General features: G+C 41.1%; 3 protein-coding genes across 4 annotated transcripts; 2 read left to right on the top strand and 1 right to left on the bottom strand.

Moving 5' to 3' along the window:
* Positions 1–329: 329 nt before the first annotated feature.
* Positions 330–2462, top strand: erh (ERH mRNA splicing and mitosis factor). Its single transcript, XM_084377531.1, has 4 exons — positions 330–460; positions 892–979; positions 1522–1642; positions 1739–2462. The coding sequence occupies exons 1-4, from the start codon at positions 458–460 to the stop codon at positions 1839–1841; spliced, it is 315 nt and encodes a 104-aa protein (XP_084233657.1). The 5' UTR covers positions 330–457; the 3' UTR covers positions 1842–2462.
* Positions 2463–2769: 307 nt separating this feature from the next.
* smek1 (SMEK homolog 1, suppressor of mek1 (Dictyostelium)) lies at positions 2770–15970 on the top strand. 2 transcript variants are annotated; one of them, XM_084377529.1, is made up of 15 exons: positions 2770–3926; positions 4158–4213; positions 4321–4419; positions 4557–5174; positions 6135–6212; positions 6304–6420; positions 8043–8159; positions 8249–8380; positions 8957–9059; positions 9175–9333; positions 9459–9628; positions 11315–11457; positions 12357–12547; positions 13399–13610; positions 14766–15970. In XM_084377529.1, exons 1-15 carry the CDS (start codon positions 3785–3787, stop codon positions 14886–14888), a joined length of 2460 nt encoding a protein of 819 aa, XP_084233655.1. In that variant the 5' UTR covers positions 2770–3784; the 3' UTR covers positions 14889–15970. The 2 variants fall into 2 exon arrangements, with proteins under 2 accessions (XP_084233655.1, XP_084233656.1); XM_084377530.1 differs by having other exon boundaries at positions 11318–11457.
* Positions 15971–21752: 5782 nt separating this feature from the next.
* LOC311271484 (uncharacterized protein) lies at positions 21753–23619 on the bottom strand. Its single transcript, XM_084377177.1, has 2 exons — positions 22731–23619; positions 21753–22688 (listed from the first exon to the last, which is right to left on the bottom strand). Exons 1-2 carry the CDS (start codon positions 23463–23465, stop codon positions 22296–22298), a joined length of 1128 nt encoding a protein of 375 aa, XP_084233303.1. The 5' UTR covers positions 23466–23619; the 3' UTR covers positions 21753–22295.
* Between the last annotated feature and the right edge of the window lie 3441 nt (positions 23620–27060).

The raw sequence follows: 27060 nt of genomic DNA on the forward strand, positions 1-27060 counted from the left end.
ATGTAATCCCATTACATGTATTCTATTATTTCCCAAGCCTAGTAATAACAATCCAGTAAATATATTGCAATATCGCCCTGAAAGAAGCAGTACAATACAGCACATTATAAATACTTTTACTTTTGATACTTACTTTGCAAATGATTAAGTACTTATATTTACAGTTTCCCTTCTGGTAGACTATTCTAACTCTACGAGATTGCTGCTTTTCATTAAGTAATTGATATATTTTTTTCAAACGCCATTAATGCTCATTTTTCTGACTTTTATTTTGAAACAAACATTTTTATTTTGAAAGCACTTCACTGTACAACCGGAAGAATATTTATTTCATTTCCTGTGAATATTTTCCTTCAATCGGCTACATCGCACGGGGCATAGAGAAGCAATAAACAACCATTTCTTTTTTGCATTTTTGCATTCCTCATACAAGACAGGGTGTGTGGTCAGCACAAACATGGTAAGGGTGTTTTGTTTTACGTTTTTAAGAGGTCAAACCAGCAGTTTTAGCCATAGCTCCTGTTATACCATCATAGCTAAGCTAACAAGCTAGGAAGCTAACGTTTACTACTCTGTCAAACATGTATTTCCTCCAATTCCTCCTTTTTAAACACCTAGTTTTAACGTTGAAGCGTCAATGATTAAGCTCTACCTGTTAGCCTACACATGAACTAAGTATTTGTGATATTTTGTGAAAAACTACGTTGGTTGTTTCTGTCACAGTGAGTGGGTTGCTCAACAACCAGCGCTTAGCTACTGTTTGAAATCCCGTAATGCTTGATGTATGAGAGCAAAACAACAAAACTGCACGTCAGTAATTGAGCTGATGTGGTGTGTTACAAAAAGGCCGGCATTGTTGTGTGTATTAAATGATATTAATCGTCTTTACAGTCGCACACAATTTTGCTTGTCCAACCTACCAAGAGACCTGAGGGCCGCACATACGCTGACTACGAGTCAGTGAATGAATGCATGGAAGGTGAGTCTTCAGCTGCTTTCATGTGATTTTCACCAATAAATCACCGTGCTGTTTTGCTTTTATTTTTGTAATCAGCCTTTACAAAGCTGAAAACCATATTCTGTTATCTGCACATCATCATGATTTCATTTCAACAATGTTCCTCACTGATATAATTGAACTTAGCTTTAAGCACAGTCATGGAGTCCTGTCATTATATGGAGACTATTTACGACCGTGGATCTGTGTGAGGCAGAGTGAAAGCCTTTTAATGCACTTTTCTAAAATATTAACTGCTTTTATATTTATTGTGTAATTATTTGATGTAATAGTTATTGAATGATAAGTATGCTGTACAACGTAACACACAACATGCACGGTGAGCTGGAGTTGCAAGATTTACTAATTCAGTTTTGTAGTATTATTCCTCTTGTTAACCCATTCTTATTCCTCCTGCATCTCTTCCTTCTAGTGAAATGTGTACTGGAAACTGTTACATACACTAAATGGAGTTTATTGTTATCTGTACCATTTTTAGCAATTATCCTGCATCTCTCTTTCAGGTGTTTGCAAAATGTATGAGGAGCATCTTAAGAGGATGAATCCAAACAGTCCCTCCATCACTTATGACATCAGTCAGTTGTTTGACTTTATTGACGACTTGGCAGATCTGAGCTGTCTTGTGTAAGTATGATTTGAATGAAAACTCTAGCTTGCATTGAACCTGTTGTTCACTTCCAGTAAAAACATAATTGTGATTTTTTTTTTTTTTGTATACAGGTACAGAGCTGACACTCAAACATACCAACCATACAACAAAGACTGGATCAAGGAGAAGATATATGTCCTGCTGCGGCGTCAGGCTCAGCAAGCAGCAAAGTAAAGGAATCAGTGAGGAGATGTCCGGCTACATACACTTTGAAGGAGTTAACTGTACATTGGGAAAAGAAGGGGTTTTGAAAAATGGGGTCAAATGAGAACTTTTGGGCTTTATATAGAAAAGGAGTCGTGCTTGGCAGCATACATGTGTTTTTAAGTTGTTACACTATGATGGGAGTCAGGCTAATGGCTGCAAGGACTAACTTATTGATGGAGAGGGATTCTGCTTGGAGAAATGTTCGCCAGGCTAGATGAATACTTTTTTTTCTTTTTTTTGGTTTCTCCAATTTTTCGTCATGTGCTTTCAGTTTCCCTAAAAATTATCTGATGCTTTTTAAAATATACTTTTACTGGACGGTTGGATTTTTAACATTCTGTGGATTTTGAATGCAGGTGGCTTGTTTTTGAATCAGATAAATGTCTGAAGACTGACTGACCCATTTATTTAACTGATCCCAGAAGAATTTACTTTTCAAAATGCATCTGTTCTTACTATTGATGCTATAGCCTACCATCGTGATGTAAAATGCTGTTCTTGTAAACATTTCGTTTTGCGTAGATTTCAACTTTCCATGTTGCTGTTTTTCTTTTGATTAAAAAAAATAATAAACTATTGTTTTCTGACTGTTCAGTGTTCACTATTGCATACATGAGCATATATAACCATGATGAATGCATTTTTCTCTGTATAGAAATTGGTGGTTGACAAGGACCTACAACTCTGGATCAAAGTATGTGTCAAAAGTGTGTGTTTAATATGATGCACAGTCGCTAAAGTTATATAAAGGGTATGAGGCAGAATGATGTTGGATGTTGCTGGAGCCTCTCGGTGAGTTATTTTTGCTGATCACCGTCAGAAATGGAAGTTGTAGCCTGTGATGTTACTGTCTCTTTAAATGTGGCGGGCTGCCCTGTTGTTGCTGTGCTGGAAACCCCGTACTGACTCTGAAGGGACCCAAGATGGCTGAATACTCACGGGGGGGCAGTTAGCAATTATCTGAGCAAGACGTCGGGAATGAATGGCAAATAGCATTATAATGTAAAGCGTAACCTTTAAGTAATTACACGACTACAGTTTGTTGGTTTGCATAATTTTTGGGATGCATGAATACCAGTAAGGGGAGAGTGGTCTCTCCGCGGCCCCGAGCCAGAACATGGCGGAACACTTGGGAAGAAATAGCAGCTAACGCTAGCTAGCTGGCGTATTATTCAGACACAATTAGAAACATTGGTCTGGGGTAAACACGGTGTCTGCGGTCCGCAAGGGTGAAATAATGTTATCGGTGCACAGCTGTGGTCGTTTTGCTTCAAAGAATTGTTTAACATTGAATATGTGGAGCGTTGGCAGTTAGCATACGAGCTAGCTAGTTAACTCGTTAGGTTCGCTAGCTAACGTAACTGGCAAACGTTGCCCGCAAGCGTACACACTGTACTAATAAGCAGGCTGTGTGTCTTGGGAGCCACCGATTGTAACAGTGGGGCTTATTCTGAATACTGTCCTCTCAGCTGTGTGCTAGGACTTTGCATTGTCTGTCAGTCCTTGTTTTGTAGATTATCACGTTAGCTAACGTCAATGCCATCCGCACTGTAAATTTGACTGTCGTTAGCTTGCTACAATGGTCTGTAAGCTGATTTTGTGTGGCGTGTCGCCTGTAACCCTGGCGAAATAAGTTTTGAGGCAGCTCGTTTAAAATAATCAGATATTGTAGTTATAACTGCAGGATTGATTCAGGAAATCTTCCTGGATATACGTCCAGGTGTTTCACTTTTAAGCTCCTTCAAAGAACTGTTAGCCTGGTTGACCCCGGGCACTAGTTTGTACTGCATTGTAGAAGTGAACAGGTGTAAAAAAGTGAATTGAAGCTGTGGCGTTACTGGGTGAAGCAGACACTCTGTAAAAGCCAAGAAGGTCCGGGTGAGAGAAACCGGCCACAGCTACCTGCCAGGATGACGGACACTCGTCGGCGAGTCAAAGTCTACACCCTCAATGAGGAGAGACAGTGGGATGACCGTGGGACTGGGCACGTCTCCTCGGGCTATGTTGAGCGTTTTAAAGGCACGTCCCTACTGGTGCGAGCAGAGAGTGATGGTAAGTCGAGCTAACGAAGTAAGGCCACAGGAATGACAAATATACCAATTTCGAGATCACCTGCAGTAAATTGCCCACTGTAATTGATGTTCAATAAGTAATATGTAAACAATACCTTCCACACAGTCTTATTTTAATCAGCTGTATCACCTGTATGTACCAATATTATACCCTCCTCACATAAGTCATTTTGACAGCACTCATGAGCCACCTTTGTTTTTAACCTGACAGGTTCTCTACTGCTGGAATCCAAAATCAATCCAAACACAGCCTACCAGAAACAGCAGGTCAGCACATAACATGTTACAGTATGCTCATGTAGAAGGAGGATTTTTCTTTCTCTGTTTATTAATTGTAAATTGGCTTTCTCTTTTGTTTTTGTTTTTTTGGAAAGGATACATTGATAGTATGGTCAGAGGCTGAAAATTATGATCTGGCACTCAGCTTCCAGGAGAAGGCAGGCTGTGATGAAATCTGGGAGAAAATATGCCAGGTAACTGCACTTCTCTTTGTGTGGGTGTGTGTTTGTCTGCTCCATCTGTGTATGCATTTGATTTCAAGTGTGTTTGGGTGTTTCTGGTTTCTGACAGTTATATCTTACCTCTTTGATGTGTTTGTCTCATTGCGAAGGTGCAGGGAAAGGACCCATCAGTGGACATCACCCAGGATGTAGTGGACGAGTCTGAGGAGGAGCGCTTTGACGACATGTCCTCGCCAGGTCTGGAGTTACCACCATGTGAACTGAACCGCTTGGAGGACCTGGCTGAGCTGGTGGCCTCCTCACTGCCATCACCACTACGGCGCGAGAAACTGGCACTGGCTGTGGAGAACGAGGGCTATATTCGCAAGCTCCTGGAGCTGTTCCGTGTTTGTGAAGATTTGGAGAACAGAGAGGGACTGCACCACATGTATGAAATCATTAAAGGCATCTTCTTGCTCAATCGTACTGCACTCTTTGAGGTTATGTTCTCTGACGAGTGCATCATGGACGTCATTGGTTGTTTGGAGTTTGACCCAGCACTCCCTCAGCCACGGCGGCATCGGGAGTTTCTAACTAAGACAGCCCGCTTTAAGGAAGTGATTCCCATCTCTGACCCCGAACTGCGTCAAAAAATACACCAGACGTATCGGGTGCAGTATATTCAGGACATGGTGCTGCCCACGCCCTCTGTTTTTGAGGAAAACATGCTGTCCACCCTGCACTCCTTCATCTTCTTCAACAAGGTGGAGATTGTGGGCATGCTACAGGTGAGACAGACAGACATATAAGGTTTTTGAGAGGTGCATATGCTCTACATTGTCATTTTAAATTTAGCTTATTGCAGAAACAATAGAAAATTTGTATGAGCTTACTACAAATAAGCCTCACAAATAGTTAACACTCTCTGGATATAACACCAAAATACACACATAAGAGAACAGTTCTTGTGCAGTGATGACTGGGAATTACAGTAATTGTAGGATTGTACAAAGGTTTTATTTTTGGCTGATTGTGCTTTACCCAGTCTGAGTTTGTCTGCTAGTCTTTTATGGTCATGTGATCTTTGTGTTTTTGTACTGTGTCAACTCAGCAGTGTTTATGTATGGCTGTCTCCATAGAGATGGAGAAGTGTTGTGTAAATCAGTTATGCTGCGCTAGAGGAAAACTGAAACTGGCACACTGTTGACTCTGATACACTCTACTGTGTGAAATTCTGAAGTCAAACACTACTGATATGGACCTTTTCTTCCTCACTTACCTCGAGGCAGACTTTCCAAGCCAAATTAACAGACAAAGTGTTATATTCATTCAAACCAGAATTGGATTCACTGGATCACACATATCATTGACTGGAAGTGGGTTGGCATAGTAAAAAACTTTAAACATATACCCCGTCAGGGAAATGAACAAAAATGTTAGGATGTAGATTTTCAGACTCATACAGCAGATTACTACTGTAGAAGTTATATGTTTTTGATTTCGGGTTGTGAATTGAATTTAAAGAGGTGTTTATAATGGCAAATTATTTCACACTTCAAAATCAGTCACTTGTAAATATGGTGAATGTAATTGTTGTTTCTTGGTTATTTCCATCTGAATCATACTGTCGTAGATCAACAACATTGTTGCCAGCGGGGTGCATGATTGGCCCTAGAGTGGTAGGGCCACTTTTTAGCTTCTATGTGATATTTACTCCCTCCTTATCTCCCCCTTCCTTTTGACGTCAGGACGATGAGAAGTTCCTGACAGACCTCTTTGCACAGCTAACAGATGAGGCTACAGATGACGACAAAAGACACGAACTGGTATGCCAGACCTTCATCAGACGTAATTTATCAAATACTGTTCTCATTTTCTCCTCGTTTCATCGAGCTGTGTTTTATTTCTTCCTCGTAGGTGAACTTCCTAAAGGAATTCTGTGCATTCTCACAAACATTACAACCTCAAAACAGAGATGCCTTTTTCAAGACATTGTCAAACATGGGCATTCTACCTGCACTAGAGGTCATACTGGTGAGTGCAGCAATCTTATCATGAGTAGTAATTCAGATTATTGGTGTCAGTAGCTTTGGTGGTGGGGTGATCCTTTTTGGCAGTAGGATCATAGAACGGGACTTGATAAATTGGACATTGAAATGGCATGCCCTACATGAAGCTCAGTCAGTCATCATCATTATCATACGTTATGATGATATGAGTGTTTGCAGTATGTTGTTCCAACTCTTCATCTTTTCCATACAATGCTACTGTGGTATTGCATAACATTGTGTTTTGACCGAGGAGGCAGTTTTTTTTTTATGTGTTTTTGTGTGTGTATGCAGCTCTTGTTCAAGTTTAGATATTAAAAAAGTTTGAGCCTGTACTAGTTTACTGGTATTTTAGCACTTCTCATAAGGGCCATGACTCGGCATTTGTTCAACTATGCAGACAAGAAAACAAACTATTGCTATTGTCTGTATAATGTTAAACCTTGAGAATTTTAGAAAGTAGTCTCTGCTGGGTTTGGGTTGTTTTGCAATTTTTCTGTGAATTTTTCCCACTAGTCTTGTCAGACACTCACTACACAGGTGTATGTAATCATTCCTGCTTTGTATTATCAGGAGAGTATGCTCTGAGGGGGGCTGTTGGCCACACTGAGACCTTTTTTCAAATGGGTACATTCAGAGGTGGCAAAGCTACATTCCTGATCAGTTATGTGCGGATGTAAATCTGACCAGACTGTTGATATTGCAAACATCCCTAGCTCTACATATGCAAAGAACCCAAGCATACTAGGTAGGCTGCAGTGTGTGGCAGGGTGGGTTTGCAGCTTGAAAAGAGTGGATGGTATTGTAACACATTTCAGTCAAGGATGCTCTATTTTACTTATTGATAAAGTGCTCTGATCTGAGATGAATAGAAATCAGTGTAAAATGTCCCGCATGTGTGTCGTATTGACTTACAGACGTGACTGGTACCTCTCAGAAAAGCAAACAAACAATTTTAAAATATCCAAACAGTGCATCACAACTGTCATGATATGCATCTTTGCCCAGAAACATCCCATCTTTTTCTGTGATGTTTAAATGAACAATGATTATTTTGACCTCCTCTGTCAAAGTTACTTTTACTGCCAGACCAGTGACTGCAGAAGAATGTACAAGGGGAATACATCTAAGAGGATAGATTAGACAACCAAATACACTTTGTTCTCAGACAAAGTAAACCAGCTTGTTTACCAGCTAGCAAGTTTTCCTGTATTTAGCCAGCCTCTCAGCATGCAATAGGTGATGTTTTTGTACCATGCAGTACTACCCACTTTGTGAAAACATACCTTGGAATAGGTAACACGTGCAGGTAAAAAAAAAAATCTAAACAAATGCATAAAGCAGATTAAAACCTCAAATAGTAGATTACTCACCACACATGTCCACCTTTGCACATACAGACATTTGAGAGAGTAATGCTTCCAACCTCCTTCCTGTCCACACGCACCCTTAGAAATAAACTGAGAAAAATTATCTGTGAAAGTAAATGCAGTTTGGTCATTTTGTTTTGATTATGCCATTTTGTTTTCAAAACAGGCCTGTATTTTACTGATTCCCAAGGGGAAATTCACAATCCACTGACAAATGTAATGTATGTTCACGAAACAGGGAATGGATGACGTTCAGGTGCGTGGGGCAGCCACAGATATTTTCTCTTATCTGGTGGAGTACAACCCCTCCATGGTACGAGAGTTCGTAATGCAGGAGTCTCAGCAGAATGATGATGTGAGTATATGAACCCAGTCAAATGTGTCTCACAGGTGGATATAAAAGTAAAGTGCTGTGTTACTGATGATTGTTTATTGGCCTTCAAGGACATCCTCCTAATCAACCTGATCATAGAGCACATGATCTGTGACACAGACCCAGAGCTAGGTGGAGCGGTGCAGCTGATGGGCCTACTACGGACTCTGGTGGACCCTGAGAACATGCTGGCTACTGCAAATGTGAGTTTGTGCACTGCTCAGACACGTCAGCTTATACAGATGATGAGTACCTGTTACGTTGGATTTCCTTTTGTATGAAGTGGAAGTGTATCATGATAAATTCAGTTCAGTCAGACTTGATCAAGCAAAAACATCTTCATAGTCCTTCAATTTTCTTTATAAAAAAACAGAAACTGTGTTCACAGTTCCGTAGCCTAGAGTTAGACAGCATTGGAAAGAGATTATTACAGTTAGCAAAGAGAAGTGGTGTTTTAAATTTGAAACTGCCACATTTGCTTCTAAACATGCAAAAGAGAAAAACGTGATTGATGTGTGGATATTGACTGTTAGAACTGAGCACAGATACAATAACTGTATCAGGAAAATATATGAAATTTCCATCCCGGAAAGCTGGATTTTCCTGTGGAACAAATTATGTCTTGATTAGTACTACTCAGTGCCAGCAGTGTAACAGGCTGGACCAGAGTTCTGCACCTTCACCACTGTTCTTAAGAAGGGGGCACTGTAAAAACATTCATTACACTAGCATGTCATGCAACTCGGCCAAAAATGTGTTCTTCAACTTTTCCTTTCCAGAAAACGGAAAAGACAGAGTTCCTGAGCTTCTTCTACAAGCACTGTATGCACGTCCTCTCAGCTCCCCTACTGGCCAACACCACGGAGGAAAAACCTAGTAAAGGTACTGAATACCTGCAAGGTGAAAGTGTGTACCTGTGTGTTGGTTTTGTAAGTGCAACGGTGAGATAAATGCACAAGTATTTCATGTTGCTTACTATCCCTCATTCTTCTATTAGACGATTTTCAAACATCCCAGTTGCTAGCCTTGATTCTGGAGTTGCTGACATTCTGTGTTGAGCACCACACCTACCACATCAAGAACTACATCATCAACAAGGACATTCTCAGGAGGGTACTGGTGCTCACTGCCTCTCAGCACGCCTTCCTGGCACTATGTAAGTCTCACATAATCACGATGACATCTCCAATTTTTAGCACCTGTCACATTTAAAAGCTCATTTTGAATATAAATTACTTTGTTTTAAGCTCAATATGAATTTTTTTTATCTCTCTGTGCCAGGTGCCCTGCGCTTCATGCGGAGGATCATTGGTCTGAAGGATGAATTCTACAATCGCTACATCATGAGAAATTTTCTCTTTGAGCCCGTCATTAAGGCCTTCCTCAACAACGGCTCACGCTACAATCTCATGAACTCAGCCATCATTGAGATGTTTGAGTATGTCCGTGTGGTGAGTGTTTCTTTTTTCCATAAAATGTGTGCTTTAATGTCACTTTTGATTCTGTTGTTGACATTGGCTGCAATGACTTGGTGCTATACAAATAAAGATTGATTGAAATGACAGTTACAGTTGACAGTTCACCATCAGGTTTGAGTATCCTCTAGCCTCATGTTGGGTTTGGTTGAAGAAGCTCAGAAACTTGTTGCTTGTTTTATTTATATCTTTGATTTTTATGCCCCCTCAATGGCAACAACTGTGCTGAAGGCATTGCATGATATTTTTTGGTTGTCCATTCGTCTGTCTGTCCATCTTTCACATTCTCGTGAACGTGATATCTTAGGAATGTCTTGAGGGAATTTCTTCAGATTTGGCACGAATGTCCACTTGGACTGAAGGATGAACTGATTAGATTTTGGTGGTAAGAGGTCAAAGTTCAAGGTAACTGTAACCTCACAAAACTTCTAATTATGACAAAATAGGATAATGTGATGAAGTTACAACATTTTATATGCAAAAGGACAAAAGTCAACTTTACTTTGGCATCATAATCTTCTGCAAAAAACCTTCCTGGTCGGTACTCATGCCACAACTCAGGAACAGAAGGGGAGATTGTTACCATATTTCACGAACGGTTGGATACTGAATTTGTAACTTATCTTGGCTTCCCACCTTGAATCCGTGCTGTTTGTAGAGATCTTCTCTGCCAATGGCTTGAAGATGTGTGTGAAGCATCCACGTTTTAGAATTTGTAGCTTTTTCGTGTTCTGTCAGAGTAGACATACAGCAGAAGCCCACAATGAGCTCATTGATTTTGCTGACATTGTGCTTCAGGTGATTGTCGTTGGTCGATGTGATGAAGCTCTCTACCATCTGTACTTAAGACAGAAAATTAAGACAGCATGTTTCTCACTGGAAATTACTCAGTTCAATTTCAGTTCAAACATGTCAGTACAACTGTGAGGTGGCAATTCTAGTTTTTCCTGTTCTATTGCTTGTGTCCTCAGAGTTGAGCACCCTGCTGAACCTTCACAACAGAAACATTTTTAAGAATCAGGCATGTCTTGTAGCGTGATAATGGCTCACTTGTACATAAACTGTTTTCAACTCAATTGAAGAAAACTTAGTTTGTCTCATTTGGTTGGTTTCCATTTGGGCAAGTGATTAGGTGAATTGATTATCAGCCAGCCAGTGGTAAAAAGTAAATACAGTCCTTACATACATATTACATACATACTACATTATAAGGCTGGTGAGTGAGGCAGTTCTCCCAGCCACCTGCATGATTTACCAGCCTTTGGCTAGTGACCGGTAATAATTTTGTGCCCAACATCCATACGTATGATCATTTTATTTTTGATCAGGTTTACGTTGATTAATGCAAGTTAGTCTGAAATTACTTTTAATGTATTTCTGATTAAGTTTCCCAATCAGATCTGAAAACAGGAAATGATATTTGCAGCTTGTCATATTACATCACCAAATGTTCAAAGTAGTGAAGTAGTGGTACATGTGTTCTTGATTATTTTAACTTGTTTGGTGTGTTCTCTCTCCCTCTCTCCCTTGCTCATTTTCACACTTCTGCTCTTCCTCTGTCCTCAACTCTAAACTACACGCCTTACCTCTTTCTGTTTCTATCAATGTTCTCTTCTACTGGGTCTCTACACCCCTCTTTTTCCCCCCTCCCATTGCTCCCAGGAGGATGTGAAATCGCTTACAGCTCATATAGTAGAGAACTACTGGAAGGCTCTGGAGGATGTGGACTACGTCCAGACGTTCAAGGGGCTAAAGCTGCGATATGAACAGCAGCGAGAGAGGCAAGACAACCCCAAACTGGATAGGTGAGAAAACCAATCTAAACTACTACTCCAACTATTACACTGTCACTGATGATTTAATGAGCGAGGCAATTGCTGTGAGTCTGTAATAAATAGATTAAACAAAGTCGATGTGAAATCGCAGTTGGAGAACTCACATTGATAAGCTGTTGAAGTGACCAATATAACATTTATTGCGCATCATGTGTTTGTTGGAGTCAAGTATCTTCTGTCTCAGAGCTATTTTTGAAATGACATTGCTTTCTATGTTTTAGATGCTTTGTAAGTGTGTAGTTCACTCATAAAATGCTAAATGTGTTACATAATTTATGACAACAGGGCTCCTAACTTAACTTTTTCCACTAGCAGCACTGGTGCTCCTTGCTGGAAATTTTAGGTGCACCAACTCAAAATTTAAATCAACATGCAATATAATCTTCTTTTCATATAAAATGTATTACTGATAAGAGTTTTGGTAGTAGACAACTAGTGAGTGAACATTACCAGTGGAAATGATACTTGTGGTGTTTTACATGATGTGCAGTGATTATTTAAAAAAAATAAATCACAGGGTACATATGTATTGGAAAGCCGTGCAGGTGCACTTCTAAAATGTGGTCGCAAAATGCATCTAAATTGTTGCAGTCTGGAGCCCATGACAATATATTTTGGACAATTCATGCTCATGAAAGCCAATTTAATATATTTAATTTTCTATAGATTCTGGTAAGTATATAATAAATACTTACCAGAATCTGTAAAAAATTGACTAGCAGATTACCCCAGTTGTCAAGACCTGTTACTCACATTAAGTACAGCATTCTGGTTTAAGAAACACTGTCTTTGATGTACTACACTGTATGTGAATATACAGTATGTGCATTTTCTGTTTAGACCACTAAGAGGTGCATTGTCTTTTCCAGCATGCGTTCCATCCTGAGGAACCACCGCTTCCGTCGTGATGCACGAACACTGGAGGACGAAGAGGAGATGTGGTTCAACACAGATGAGGATGACCTTGAGGATGGCGAGGCAGTGGTTCCTCCCTCTGACAAGATGAAGCCAGAAGAAGACCTCATGGAACCTATAAGCAAGTTCATGGAGAGAAAGAAATGTATGTATAGAAACGCAGTGGTTTCCACTCTTGTCATAATGGTGTTTAATGGCTGATTGTTTTGAAAATGATAATGATGTGTACTGAAGGTGGGGTTTCTAAATCATCCTGCAACCTTACAATTTCAAAAAAAGGACTGGGTAGAGAGTTCTGTCAGAAAAAGACTTGCATTGTCATCCCCAGGGGATGAGAGTGTGATAAGAAACGACAAACTAATAAGGATGTGAATAAAGCTGAAGCTTTTCTACAATCAAATTTGGTGCATTTCACAGGCAAAAGAGCAGATTCGTAAAAAAACAACAACATTGTGATTAGATCTTATCAAAGTGCTGGATTGCTGGCAGACCATGTTGTAATTCGCAGAGATCTCAGAGCTTTTTTTACTGGCCCCAAGTTGTCATCCACGCTTAGTCAAAGTGCCATTTTGATAGACAAACTTTTTGCATGCTATTTGCCAGATACTTTCTGATGTTTCAGTGCTGCTTGAGGTTCAGTCATGATACATTTCCTGTCATTATACATTTCTGTACAGTTATTCTACAGCTGTGCCTGAATGGACATTTGTCTGCATTTTAGAGTACCATACAGGGGACATACAACTGGTTGCATGTATGCCTGATTTGACATGGCACGAGCTGAACACAGTCACTCAGAAACAAGTGCTTTGACACAGTGTTAAAACCTTTACGGACTTACAGGTCAATGGCTGTCAGTAGAGCTGGGTATTTTTCTAGAAAAACAGTCACTTGTTGGGTTATATGTAAACAGTAAAAGGGAGATGTGTCCTATAAAAGCATATTGTTTTTACAGAAGATACAATTTCTTTTCCACCTCTCCCTCTCTACCCCCAGTGAAAGACCCAGAGGACAAAGAAGTACTGGGGAAGTCGAGCTTATCGGGCAGGCAGAACCCCAGCTTCAAGCTCGCCTTCTCTGGCTCCACTAAAACCAGCCTGTCCAGCCCTCCTTCATCTGCCTCATTGAACCCAGGTTCTCCGGGATCACCGGGTTCTCCGGGCTCAGGGGCACGGAGCTCACCCTCCACCACAACTGTAACCACAAAGGTACCTGTCAGCATGTTAATGGTTGAAGTGTGGCTATTAAACTTCAGTTACTCTCTCTGAAGAAAATGCATGTATCGTCAGTGTTATTGAGGGACAGTGTGTAAAAGATAATGCCAAAAATGATTTTGCACAATGTCTGTTCTGTATCAAGCACTACTAAACTGAAAGAACAAAAGCATTTGGTGAAAATTGAGCTTTAACTATGAGTCTTCACACTTAGACTGTCAATTTTCACACAACTCCCACCATCCTTGTTGTGTATTGTACAGAGAATGGTCATCACTACCACTGTGTCATTGGACAGAATTTGTACTTGTTAGCTTTATTTAGGTGGGGGGACAAATGGAGGGGAGGGGACTAATACAGGTCCCCAGTGCAAGGGTCTGCGCACCAAAAATGACGTCATCACTTCTCGCATTGCGCAAAGAGAGTGATGCGCTATTGATTTCAAGATTGAAGCATTTAAAGTAATAGTTGCTGGATGTAACTCCAGTTATACAAATACATGCTTTGCCCTCGAACATGCTTTGTTATTGGTTGGTGTAAACTCATTTGTCAAACATTTAGATTCTGGCACATTGCTCGTATGGCTGTTTAGTCATAAACAGATCAATGCATCCTCAGCCTCTGGGAGCTGCATGGCAGCACATGTAGCAATATTCCTCTGGTAAACAGTTATTGACTTCTTGGGTCGTCACAGAACATTCTGGGTTCTGGTAATAGCCATGAGCCATGACTGAACTGAACTGATCATATTAAGTTGGATGTAAGAGAGAGTAATCGCAGTACACAAACATCTGCGTTTGCTATAGGTGTCGGGCAGGCGCAATTTGAGACAGTATTTTGACTAATACCAGGTGTGGATTTTTAAATTTAAAATGTTTTATTTTTTTTTATTGTTGAAATGTTGAAAGGTTTCTTTGATACATTTCTGCAGTAGAGAAATGAAAGAAGTTAAAGTTGAAAACATAACAGAGCTGCTAATTATAGTAGCCCATCTGCTAAATTTGGTAGTATAGGCAAACAAGCCAAAACCAAAGTCTACGATGGTACTAGATGGTTTGTATTATTGTCCTGATCAAATAACACTGTAAAGTGTTTGACTAATCGGTTAGGTTGACCAGTTTTTTGATGTGTTCCTCTTGTCTTCTTCAGGGAGGTTTAGTGGGACTGGTGGACTATCCTGATGACGACGATGAGGAAGAAGAAGACGAGGAGGATGGGGAGAGTAAAGAGGACCCTCTGCCACCGTCGAAGAAGTCCAAACTGAGCTCCTAAAGAAGCTCCACTGTCTCAGCTCGTGCTATGCTCAGACAGTTTCAGCGCATAGACTTTACACAGGAATGATCAAACTTGTAAACAAAATGAATGAATGAAAGCCACGCCTCGCCGTCAGCGGGTGGCCAAAAGAGGAGTTGACTGTGAACGGACACGAAGCCTCCTCAGACTAGCCCACTTCATACAAGTGCCAATCAGGAAAGCAGGAGTGAAAAAACGTCGGAACAGGCGTGTGAAAGTTGGGGGAGAAAAGGTGACACTCAGCAGATCGTCAGCAGACTCGGACACCATGAGACCGGTAGAGTTTGGTGACTTAGCAACTGGAGGAAAAGACCACATACAAAAACACATGTACACGCAGAGTGAAATCCCAGAGAGCTCGCGGGCTCGGACCATAACCCACTGCCCCCCGCCCCCCACTCAGGGAAGGACATCACAGCGGCCCAAATGGGTCGGCCAATTCAGACCCAGAACCACCACTCGCATCCCCATTCCCCCTTCCTCAGACTCCCCCTTCCTCAGACTTCACCTTCCTCCTTGTTTCTTTCTACTTCTTTTCTCCTCTGCTCTTTCTCCCTCTTTGTCTGTTGCTTTTTGTCTATTTTTTTTTTTTAAGTTAGTATATAGGACCAGACGGGAGGCAGCATGTGGCAAAGAGCTGTCCTTGTTGTCGTTTGATGATGTCAACAGTGTCGTTGTTCCTCAGCGGACGTTCTTTCTCTGAAGAGAGAAAAAAAGCCAGCAGTTTCTTCATTATTTTCTTTTTGTTCTCTATTTGTCTCTCAATCTTTCTCCTGTTTTTTGTAAATGACGACAAAAAAGACCTGCCTTTAAATGTTCAGGACGTTTTCAGTCACACTTGAACAGGTTTTTAAAGACCTCAGTAGGTGAGCTAGTTTTACCCTTTTTGCCCTTTGAAACTGCAGATTTTTTGGAGAATTTGTAATCCCGTCTTGATTAAAGATTGAGTGGAATTCTAGATGTGATGAATTTTGTCATATCTTCTCATTTTTTTCCTTTTACATGAGTGTACACTTAGTTGTTCAGAATATTTGGGACCATTAAAATGATCTTTGCTGTAAGATGTCCTACTGCCCTTTGTCCTAATAACTCAAGTGTTTCCTTGCTGCATCCTGCTGTTATTGATCAGTCTGGGTTTCCTCAGCACCACAAGTATTTGACCCTTTGTAGCACAGACAATGCTGTTCGGTTCAACATGGTTCCACAATGTGTTATTGGGCAACTCAACCCTACACTGTGGAGAACAAAGAAAGATCCTCAATTCCACCCCTGAAACTGTAAAAATTTGACTCTTGGACCATTTAAAATGTTAGTTTGAATGAAGTTATTCCCCAGAATTCATTTTATCAAAACATGTGGACTACAAAGTGTGTGGTCAAATTTTCTTGTTCTAGGAAAAACACGATTTATTTCGCACCCATGTTTGAGTTCTTCAGGAATCAAAACCCTGCCAGTATGTTGTGAAAAGTTGGTGCTTCATTTTATGGGCAGACCTCAGCTACTGATGTCCTCATGATCCACCAGGTGGCAGCCTTAGTCCATAAAAGAGTCGTGGGATGAGGCGCGCTGTCTGTCCTCATCATTCATGTCATCTGTACTTTGAAATGAAAGAAAATTTGTTTGGGATGGTGTCAGCAAAGCACATGTTAACACTGTGCAAATAGTTTGTGACCATTTGATGCATCTGTTGTCCAAAATACTGGCTCTGTGCTGTTACAGTACTATCGTATTGCAATTTTTTTGCATCCCCACAAATGTGATCAGAGTGACTATTTTTAACATGGTTCACACATTTTTTAAGTTGGATAACTTCACATCCTGGAAGGGAAAAAAGATTGTGTTGAAATGAAAGTTAATACCTATATGTGTGCTATTTATTTAGATGTCTATTGACAGTTTTGTACGTAAGTATGCTTAATTTTACCAGCAGCTTTTACCTGACTAACATCGTTTAGGTTGTAATCACTATTTAGTTGAAGAAAAGGTATAGCTGACATACTTTTGCTCGCCCAAACTTTCAGTATAATAACTGAAAGCTACAGAGCTCTAGTAGACCTAAAAGTGTGTTTTTCTTACATTGAGTGAAAATAGTTTAGGAAAAAAGTCAGCGCCTCCCAGCCTATGTGGTCACCTCAGTGGGAGTTTGAGTACGACTCAAAAACAAACAGCATCAAGGCCACCAAGGAGTCACTGTGTTGTCCCTCCAAGTGCATTGCAGCCTTCAAACATTGCTTATTAATTAAAACCCAACAGAAGAGGATCACTCGGTGCTCAGCGTGCAGCGAGAGCCGTCACACAACGCCTATTAAGGCTCCCATTCACATGAAAGCCATCTCCAGACAACGGCAGCTTTTCAGGAGCAGCCCTCCCTGCCAGCCTCCGTTTGCTCCTCAGCAGGAGTGTGGCAGAGTGTGTGTATGTGTGTGTGATCTCCCTCTCTGCCACTGGAGAGGCCAGCCCGGTCCCGGTGCCAGCCACTGCTCCACCAGAATGCCGGCTCCACTTCCAGTGCCAAGGCGCTCACCCGGCTCTGCCCGCCTGTATGTCTGCCAGACTGAAGAGTCCCCGTCGGTGACACTGCTGTCCAGCTTCCTGCTGGGCCAATGAAAAGCCTCTTTGACAGCTCTCTTGATTGGCTCGGCACCCAGGCTGCCAGTTATCAGCTCTCTCCGGATTGATCACATCAGTACACATCTAACACTCGTATAGCAGCATATGATGATGCGCTGCATACAGCGTTATGCTGTGTTGAGGCTGAGTTGTATTCATATTTTCATGAGACACCACCATAATTGCATATTGCAAGCAAGACTGAAACTAGGAATTATCCCGCAGCCATCCTCCTCAACACACCTCCAAATGTTTCATAGACACTTCCCTGACAACACAGAGAGGTTTTAAACAGTGTTTTAAAGTTGGTCTGTTTTGGGGTTGTATAAGAAATACTAAGCAACATTTTTGTCGCATACTTGCGCTCGACAGTTCAGCCTTGACTTCGGAAAAGGCAGTTGACAACAGTTTCTGCTCAAAGTCGCCTTTTTCTGGAGCTCACAGCCATTTTTATGACAACCAAACCAACCAAAGCTCCAGGTCAAGCAGGTGTACTGTTTTTGATAAAGCTTTTCAGTTTTGTACATATTAACCTGATCCTGTCTGATAACAGTGCACAAAGTTAATCATACACAGAACCTGAAGACCACCAGAGATATTTAGGCCAGTCCCTCCTTAAGTTTGGGGGCCTTTGATAATCAAACCACTTTTCAATTGCAGTTCATCAAATTGGACATCTTTGTACTCAACTTAGATGTGGTTCTTCATTATTTAACCAGTCTGTCATATTAACAGAAATACAGCATTTTGTATTCATTTATCATGTTTCCAGTTTTGCGTCCTTCTGTCCCATTCTTATGAATGCAATATCTCAAGAATGCCTCAAGAGAATTTCTTCAAATTTGGTACAAATGTTCACTTGAACTCAAGGATGAACTGATGCGATTTTGGTGGCCAAAGGTCAGAGGTCAAGTTCACTGTGACCTCACAAAACACATTTTTGGACATTACTTAAGAATTAACTACAATAACATTTCACATACAAATGTCTAATAGGATTAAATGATGAAGTTATGGCATTTCATATACAAAAGGTCAGGTTAATGCACTCTGGCATCATAATAATATCATAATAAAAAATGTTCTGGCCATTATTCAACGCCACAGCTCTGGAACAGCAACTTGATTAGTGCACAGAGGCATAGAAACCATTTGGTGAATCTTATTGTCCCTAGTGATAAAATGAAACAAAGTACATTCGCTCCATAACTGTACTTAGTATAGTTTTGAGGTACTTTAACTTTAGTTTCTGAAAGTTTCTAAAATGCAATAAATGGAAAGATTAACATGTGGCTCTAAACCTTTTGGTTTATGAACCCCTATGAAAGAGCAGCGTCTAGCTGGGGGCCCTTGTTATGTTTAAGATGTCTGTGAGTTGTTAGAAGTTCCTCCAGCCTTCTCACATTGTTTCATTCAAATAAATGTTTGAGGTCCAAAGAGGAAGAAGGACAAATCTGACAAATGTATCCACATCTATGAAGCAGCACTGTGTATTTTCTTCCTTTCATCTAATAGCCCCCGGATGTATCTTTGACCCTTTTGAGGGGCCCTGACACCTCACTTGATTTAACTACCTAACTGTATATAAAGTATTTAAAACTGCACACCCTCAGTGTTCCTAATGTTTTCTATCATATCAGCCACAATTGTCTCAGTTGAAAACCATGCACTTTGAAATGTAGCCAATGATAGTTACTCGGGATAAAAAATCTCTTTTTTTTTGTTGTTTGTTTTTTTTACCTTGCAGCCTAAATCATTTATGCTTCTTTAAAATACCTCTGAATTGTATTTATTTCTATGTGTTGATTGTAATTAACATTGCTATACCGAGACTCTGGGTTTTATTTCTATGTATTTATTGTAATAAACAGCGGTGTAGGTTGTTTCTTCTTGTGTTGTTTACCAGTGTAACAGCTCTATTTTCAAGTCTCAAATCTACAGGAGGTCACACACTATCACAGCACGCAGAGACAGCCTGTGAGGGGCACTGGAGTCCACTTCTGGACATAAACTGCAGCATATTAATTGAGCAAGTAAATAAGTCATTAAGTAAATGACATTTCCTATTAGCTAACAGGCTATCTTGATTAAAATGACTCCTGTAGTTAGCTCACAAACCTGTTGATGCCTACTGTTTGTGACTTAACTGATCAAAGCAGGAGTAAAATGACAACACAGTGATCTATTATATTAATCCCATGTAATCCTGCTAACCAGGCCAGGATATGAAATAGGAAATGAGGCACACATGCGGTTTTGGGAAACCTAGCCGAGGTTGTCAAAACAGTCGCGCACAGTCCCGCCTCGTGTCTCCCCACCGAGCCGGGCGTCGCGGTGGACAATGACCTGTGTTTCCCCGGCACAAAGTGCTCTCTGTGTCGGCCGGAGCTCCCCCGCTTTAATGGAGGTGATTGGCCGTGTTCAGCACAGCACGTCCGCCGCCGTGTGTGTGATTAATCACCGTGTTAAAAAACGCCGGAGGAGCCGAGCGTCCCCGAGGTGGAGAGAGGGCGATGGGCCGACAGGGACCCCGGGCCGCCATGACGCCCCCGGGTCAGCGTCCGTCGGTAGCAAATGAAAGAGTGGAGGCAAAGTCATCATCCCTCACATGTGGTTTACATTAAGGCAGAAGTGAGATACAGTGAAGAGGACAAGTCTGACTTTTCATGAGCTCCCCTGTTAATGTCTGACAGATACATTAAGTCAAGAGGTTAGCATAACAGACATCCTAATATTCAGTATATCCTGGGCTAAGCTCATCATAAAGGTTTGAAAGTTAGCTGGATGTTAGCTTAACTAGTACCTCTTTTCCACTGGTCAAAAATCCCACTTAAACCCGTGAAAACCAGGCTTTGTTGTGCAATGGAAATGTGTAAACGCTGCATTTACACCCGGGTCAATAAACCCTGCAGTAGAGAGGAGTTGTGTCACCTTGGCTTGGCTTTGGTTTAACCAGGGGTGTCAAACATAAAGTCAGGGGTCAGGGTTGATGTCTGGCTTGCAAAGTGAATTGGAAGGATCAGAGGTGAAATTTGAAGTCTATTATATTCAATGTTCGTCTTACGTTATCTGATAAATATCTATCTGGAATAAAACCAGTTTGGTCAATGAGTGGGATGATCTTTGATAATCTATTTGCTATGATCCACATTTAATAAAGTTATTGGTCTATAGGATCCACAACTTGTGGGTCTTTCCCTTCTGTAACTATGGAGTTACGCCAGGTATTTGTCCACTGACCGTGATTTAATGCCCAATTGAAGGCTCTTTCCAAAACTGACAATAATTCTTTGCTAAATTCTTTATAAAATTCACCTGTAAAACCATCGCTTCCTGGGCATTTGCCCTTTTTTTAAAAAACTTTTTAATCACCACCATGATCTCCAACCCCAAATTCACCAGCACCAAACCCAGCTGGACAACATTCATTAGATGAAGATGATTTCTTCTCCTCGATGAAGTCCAGAGGGTCAGAAGGTACAGGGGAGTTGGAAGGGTACCTAGCCTGTGCCTCAAATAGATTTTAGTTTTATTTTGGTAATTTTTGATGATTTGATTTGATTTGATGACTGATGCTGAGGTTGATGTGTTTGAAGAAAAGAAGGATGGCACTCAGAACTGACAATTTATGGCACTTTCAATTCATGTATTGTTTGAAAACGTTTTATGGGATGGTCTGAACTAAAAGTTGCACATTATACCTTTCCAAGGGTCTTAAATGTCCTCTGTTGACAACTTGACATGTTTTATGTTGTTATTGCACTTACATGTGTATCGACTTTTCTTTAATTAAAAGCAAAATAGTTTGGGATTTATGACCCCCTGTCCTGTTTTCACTCCATGCCCTGGTTTTATTGTTTTGTAAATGTAACTAAGTAACTTTTACTTAAAGTAGATTTTAAATGAACTACTTTTTACTTGAGTAGATTTTCAGACAGGTAATTTTCCTTGTACTTGAGTAATATTTCATCAAAGTATTGGTACTTTTACTTGAGTACAATATTTTAGTACTTTTTCCATCTCTGGTATTTGTATATATACACATAGTCATTCATTGTATACAGTCATTGTAATGTGTAATTACAAGGTAAAAAATATTGTCATAACACTGTTTAATTGACACGAATTATGCAATCGGTGAATTAAAAAATCTAGATTGTTAATATATTAGATCTACATCAATGGAACATATAGTTGGACAATGTAAAAGGATGAATGTGACAGAATATAATATATATCTAATTGAAATGTTTTATTCGCAAATTTAATTTATTGTGGGAACCTGAGCACCAGGGGAAAACCCACACAGACATACTTGACTTGACTTGACTTGACTTGACCTGACTTGACCTGAGACCAGATGACTTGGTTCGACTCAAGTCATTTGGTCCGAGTCTCAAGTCACTTTTTCTTGGGCAAGTCAAGTCAAGTTGAGACAGTGGACAGCAATTTAGTGTTTTTTTAAATGAAAGCCACTGTCAAGTAAATGGGGGGACGGGGTGGAAATCGGAAAGGATTAGGAGAGGGGATGAGGTTCAGAGAGAGATGGAGACAGGTGGGAAGAGGGGGGTGAGGATAAGGTTGAGGGGGAGAGGGTGGAGCGAGGACGGAGGAATGAATGCAAAGTGACTGGACAGCAATTTAGTGTTTTTTTAAATGAAATATTTATTTCATTGTGGGAAGAAACCTGAGCACCAGGAGAAAACCCTACTGTGTGAGGCTGATTGCTGAGCCACTGCCAAGTAAATGGGGGGGACGAGTGGAAATTGGAAAGGATTAGGAGATGGGGTGGGGTTCAGAGAGAGATGGAGACAGGTGGGAAGAGGGGGGTGAGGATGAGGTCGAGGGGGAGAGGGTGGAGCGAGGACGGAGGAATGAAGGCAAAGTGATCCGAGGACGGGAGGAGGGAGATTGTCTTTTCATTTCTTTTTTCTCCTCCTTTGCTCTCTTTTGGAGCTCCGCCTTCATCTGTTTTGCTTTCTTTTTCATCTCCTTTTCCTGATGCTTTTCCATCTTTTGTTTAGCTTTCAGGTCCTCTTTCTTTTCTTGCTGTTTCCTTTTCAGGTCTGCCTTCTCTTGTTTTTGTTTCATTTTCATCTCTTTTTTTTCTTTCTTCCTGATCTTCTTATCTGTTTTAACTTCCTTTTGCTCCTCGTTTGTTTCCTCTACCTCTTGGTTTGTTTCCTCTACCTCTTGGTTTGTTTCCTCTACCTCTTGGTTTGTTTCCTCCACCTGTTCTACTCTTGTCTTCCAGCTCTGTTCTTTGTCCTCCAGCTCGCTGAAATTCTCCTGCAGAACTTTATATTTCGTCTGCCAAGCCTGTTCGCTCTGGAGAAATTCAGCTTTGTTGTTTGTCAGCTGGTTTGTGGTCTCCGTGAGCTTGTGAGAGAGAGCCACGTTCTCCTTCCCGAGATCCAAGATTATATCGTCCTTCTTTTGGAGCTCCTGCTCCAACTGCTTCACCTTCTTCTGCAGGTCGATCTGGAGCAGAACGCTCTTGTGGTTGTCGAGCTTTAGCTGGAGCATCTGATCGTTTTGCTCAGACAGCTTTTGTTTTTCTGCCTCCAGTCTTGCTGCCATGTCTTCCTTCTCGTGATTGCTCTGGTGCTGGAGGCTATCCAACTGCGCCATCCGGAATTGGAGATCGGTCTTCAGGTTTGAGATCTGGGCCTCATGAGATGCGATGGTCTCGTGCTTTTCTTTGTACTCGACCTTGAATGCTTTCTCCCTGAGTTCCAAAATACCCTCAAGTCTGTTGAGCTTATACTTGAGGTTGTGGATCTTGTAGCCCATAGCCTGTTTCTCCATTGCCCAGCGTTCATATGGATTATCTATGTGGTCAAAGGGACCCTCGTCCTGGTCAGATACTGGGCGGCCCCGAGGACGGGCGTGAACCACTTGCTCCATGTTTCTTGGGCCGTTTCTCGGGTTGTTCTGGCGATACATTTCAGTTATCGTGGTAAACAAAGTTGAAATGGCCTCAAAGTGTTCAGTGAAGCAAAGTTGTAGCTATCTGCCGTAGACTGTGGTCTCTAGAAGATTGTCTGGTTGATGCTACTCCAATGTGGTCACGTGTGGCAAGGTTTGAATATTAGACCTGCCTTTTAAACTCTAGCAGAGTTCTAAAGGTTGGTTCCGTTCCGTGACTTTAATCTTTTGTTTTTCATCTTCGATCCTTTACAAGATCAGAACCACAGAATGGAACCATCATTCAAACTGTTTGAATGAGGTTTGAATGATGCAACCAACCATGCTTTTAATCAGTAAGTATTCATAATATAATTATATCATCTATAATGATATATCAGTCAGTGGGGCCATACCAGTACTTTATATGAATGAATGAAATGAACAACTGTGCATGTAAACCACATCTGTGCAGGCCCCTATAAGGATGTTACCATGGACTTATAAGTCTTTGGACATGCTCAAAGGGAAAGCATGTGGTGCCATTTTGTGGTCATGAGCTGTAACTTCATATCATTGTTATAACATCATGCTAGACCAGCTATGGAATCTATGATTTTTCAAAATAAAACTGTGTTACAATCAATATTATTAATAAAATGCAGTATATAACAAAGTCAGACCACAACAAGTGTCAGGGGCAAAATTTTTCAATTGTTCCTCCAGGGGGTGTTTACGAGCGTGTTTCGGGCCGTTTGGAGCGTGCTGGCACCCCTCTGTATGGATACTTTTTCGGATCTGGAGTCAGGGTTAGAGGCAGGCTTGTAGTGAATTGGAAGGATCAGAGGTGAAATTTCTAGATCTTGACAAGTTGTTTTGATCATAAAGTAAAATACTATATTGTTAAGTTCCAGATACCTGTGACTAAATGTTTTTTGCCTCTGTAGATACACTGTGATCTGTAAGTTGTAATGCATATGTGTAATTGATAAACTGAGGCATAATATTATTGAAATTGCACTTATTTTTCTGAAGAAATTTCAGGTTGTTAATATTGTTTTGTAAAAAGATTGGTTGTTAGATGTGAACATTTTCACAATGTACTTTTTTGCACTAAAACAAAGGGAAAAATTTGAAGTTATTTATAGGTTATTATGCTATGATTTTACTGGGTCGGCCCACTTGAGATCAAATTGGGCTGTCTGTTGCCCCTGAACTAAAATGATTTTGACAGCCCTGGTCTAAACGTAGGACCCAAGTGAACACGCTAAATTTCGCCACGCTAAGTGATGAGGAATGGGGTCAATAGGTGATTTTTAGCGGGTTGACCCTGCGTTTAAAAAAGCCATGTAGACCTGCTCATTTTGGTGGAAAAGCAATATAGCTTGCCTAATGCCGCGTTCCAGTTACATGGGAGACCACTCGCCCGAGTTGGAAAGTGGGAAATCTCGCAGCTGTCTCGCTACATTTCACCGAGGCACGCCCCCTTTTGGTCGGAATATCAACTGTCCGACTCGGTCCTCCGGAGAGTACACTGAGTTGAGCAAGGATAGACAAACGACTTGACAAACAAAGATGGCTGCGCCCATAATTGATGTATTTTCTTTGTATTTGTACCACGTTGGTCGTTTTAATGTCGATTTTAAATGCTCTTACACACTTGATTACATTGCTGCTTTAATCCGGTCACCAATTTATGCATTGCACGGTCTTGCTGTGCCTGCAATACAATGTAAAGTGTTTTTGAGCCGGTTTGCTAAATAGGCTAATGTAGCTAACAATAACAAAACAATGACTAGCTAAGCTTGCTACTGCCCTGATGGCGTCCATGTTCTTCCGACTTGTCGTGTAGCGATGACAAACGGGAACGCTAAAAGTGCGACAAGCCAGGAAATGACGTCACGTTCTCGCGTAAAGGCAACTCGGGCGAGTGGTCTCCCATGTAACTGGAACGCGGCATAATACAGTGTAATGAGTCCTAAAACCCGTAAATAAGTTAGCATTTTTGCACTCCCGGTTCCCTCGTCTGAAAGTCACTGGGTTTTTTGAATGGGTTTTCAGTTAAATGCCTGAAATAAAGTCTGCCGTTACCACAGCCTTAAGATAATTACCCGTGTTGCTCTAGGACAAAATGCATCATTAAATGTCCAACAACTAATGGCGGTTGCTAACAAGTTGCTAAATGAGATAAGAGAGGTTGTTACAGATGATAACCGATTAATCGATTATCGAAGTAGTTGGCAGTTAAACTTGATTTAATTCTTTGAGTTGACGACTGATTGATTAATTGATTAATCGTTGCAGCTTAACTGTTGTTGGGACAAAATGTGTTTTCCCCCCAATTAATCAAAAGAACAACAAAGTAATCAGTAATGAAAGCCCCACTTGTGACCACCTGGCATAGGAAGATCATTATAGATATATTGTTTTTAAGGGGCCAAAAAAAGTATTAAAAAGTATTCAGTAATTCACAAAAAGTAGCCAAAATCCAGAAAAAATAGATGTCATTTGATGCAACAGAAACGCGTTTTTTTCTTGTGAACCCTTAGATTTATCTTGGGAGCCTTTAGAAGAGTCTCAATCCCCATACTCACGTTGGGAACCCCTTTCCGCACATATGCCTTTTGGCTCCGCTCATAACTTGCATTCACTGCAGCTCAACACTAAAGTTCAGGCAGATACAACTGTTCCTAAATGTGCGCCATAAACCAGCAGTGAGCCCATACGCTTCCTTTGTTTCTTGGTAGCAGGCCGTGGTCCCTTCATAACTCTTGTCGCTCTAAATCAAAGATAAATAATGAGCTTTCCCAGGGAAGCGCTGGGAAGTGGAAGAATTTGGGGGCTGATCTGCCATTGCTAAATGTTAAGTGGTTGGTATTGTGCCTCAGCATGGGGCACAGGAAACATGGATGTGAATGCAAGAGCTCTTGGGCTGCGTGTTAAATGAAAATGTCACAGTGATAAAGAGCGCACCTTCCGCACCCGGGAGTGTGTGAGCGAATGCGTGTGCATGTGTGCGAGATGGGTCGGAAGTATACTCAGGAGGCACGCTGTAAATCCACACCGTGAGCTGCAGATAGCTGGTCACACAGGCACACATTGCACACACACTTGGATCTATTCCTAGAAGCAGCGCACTTTCCAGGAGTTTATATTTAATGGTGCTCCAGTAATGTGGAGTCACACATCGGGATCTAGCAGATACAGTCCGCACCAGTATAAATTTCTGTGCCTATTAAAACCACGTAAAACTCACACTGAATAAAATAAAACCAACTTCAGCGGCCCTCTGGGAACGTATAGCGGCCTGAGCTGGAGGTGTTGTCTGAAATGAGGCTGTGCAGCAGAGCGCTGGGAAACAGAATGGCTTCTGTGAAGGGATACGCAGACAGAGGCAGACATCCAACATGTAAAAATCACCCAGGGCAAGAAGGGGAATGACCAAACCGTGATGCCTGGGCTATTGAATTTACCTCACGTAATGTAGCATGAATGAAGCCCTTAAAGGTATCAGTTTCCAGTCAATAAACAGGGGAATCGGACGCATGGTTCAGCGGGAGTTGAACATGTGGGACCAGTCACATATATACACACACACACACACACACACATGTAGCGCCTCGGTCATCCAGTC

The sequence above is a fragment of the Pagrus pagrus genome (genome assembly GCF_965226575.1).
Source record: "Pagrus pagrus genome assembly, chromosome: 16".
In the NCBI taxonomy this organism is placed as follows: Eukaryota; Metazoa; Chordata; class Actinopteri; order Spariformes; family Sparidae; genus Pagrus; species Pagrus pagrus.

Bases quoted from the DNA above. Each gene is read 5' to 3' on its own strand.
- smek1 (XM_084377529.1), top strand. From the start codon at position 3,785: ATGACGGACACTCGTCGGCGAGTCAAAGTCTACACCCTCAATGAGGAG. The intron at 4,420-4,556 runs GTAACTGCACTT...CTCATTGCGAAG, and splicing joins TCTGGGAGAAAATATGCCAG to GTGCAGGGAAAGGACCCATC. The intron at 5,175-6,134 runs GTGAGACAGACA...TTTTGACGTCAG, and splicing joins AGATTGTGGGCATGCTACAG to GACGATGAGAAGTTCCTGAC.
- LOC311271484 (XM_084377177.1), bottom strand. From the start codon at position 23,465: ATGTATCGCCAGAACAACCCGAGAAACGGCCCAAGAAACATGGAGCAA. The intron at 22,689-22,730 runs GTAGAGGAAACA...ACAAACCAAGAG, and splicing joins TGGAGGAAACAAACCAAGAG to GTAGAGGAAACAAACGAGGA.
- erh (XM_084377531.1), top strand. The intron at 980-1,521 runs GTGAGTCTTCAG...TCTCTCTTTCAG, and splicing joins AGTGAATGAATGCATGGAAG to GTGTTTGCAAAATGTATGAG. The intron at 1,643-1,738 runs GTAAGTATGATT...TTTTGTATACAG, and splicing joins GCAGATCTGAGCTGTCTTGT to GTACAGAGCTGACACTCAAA.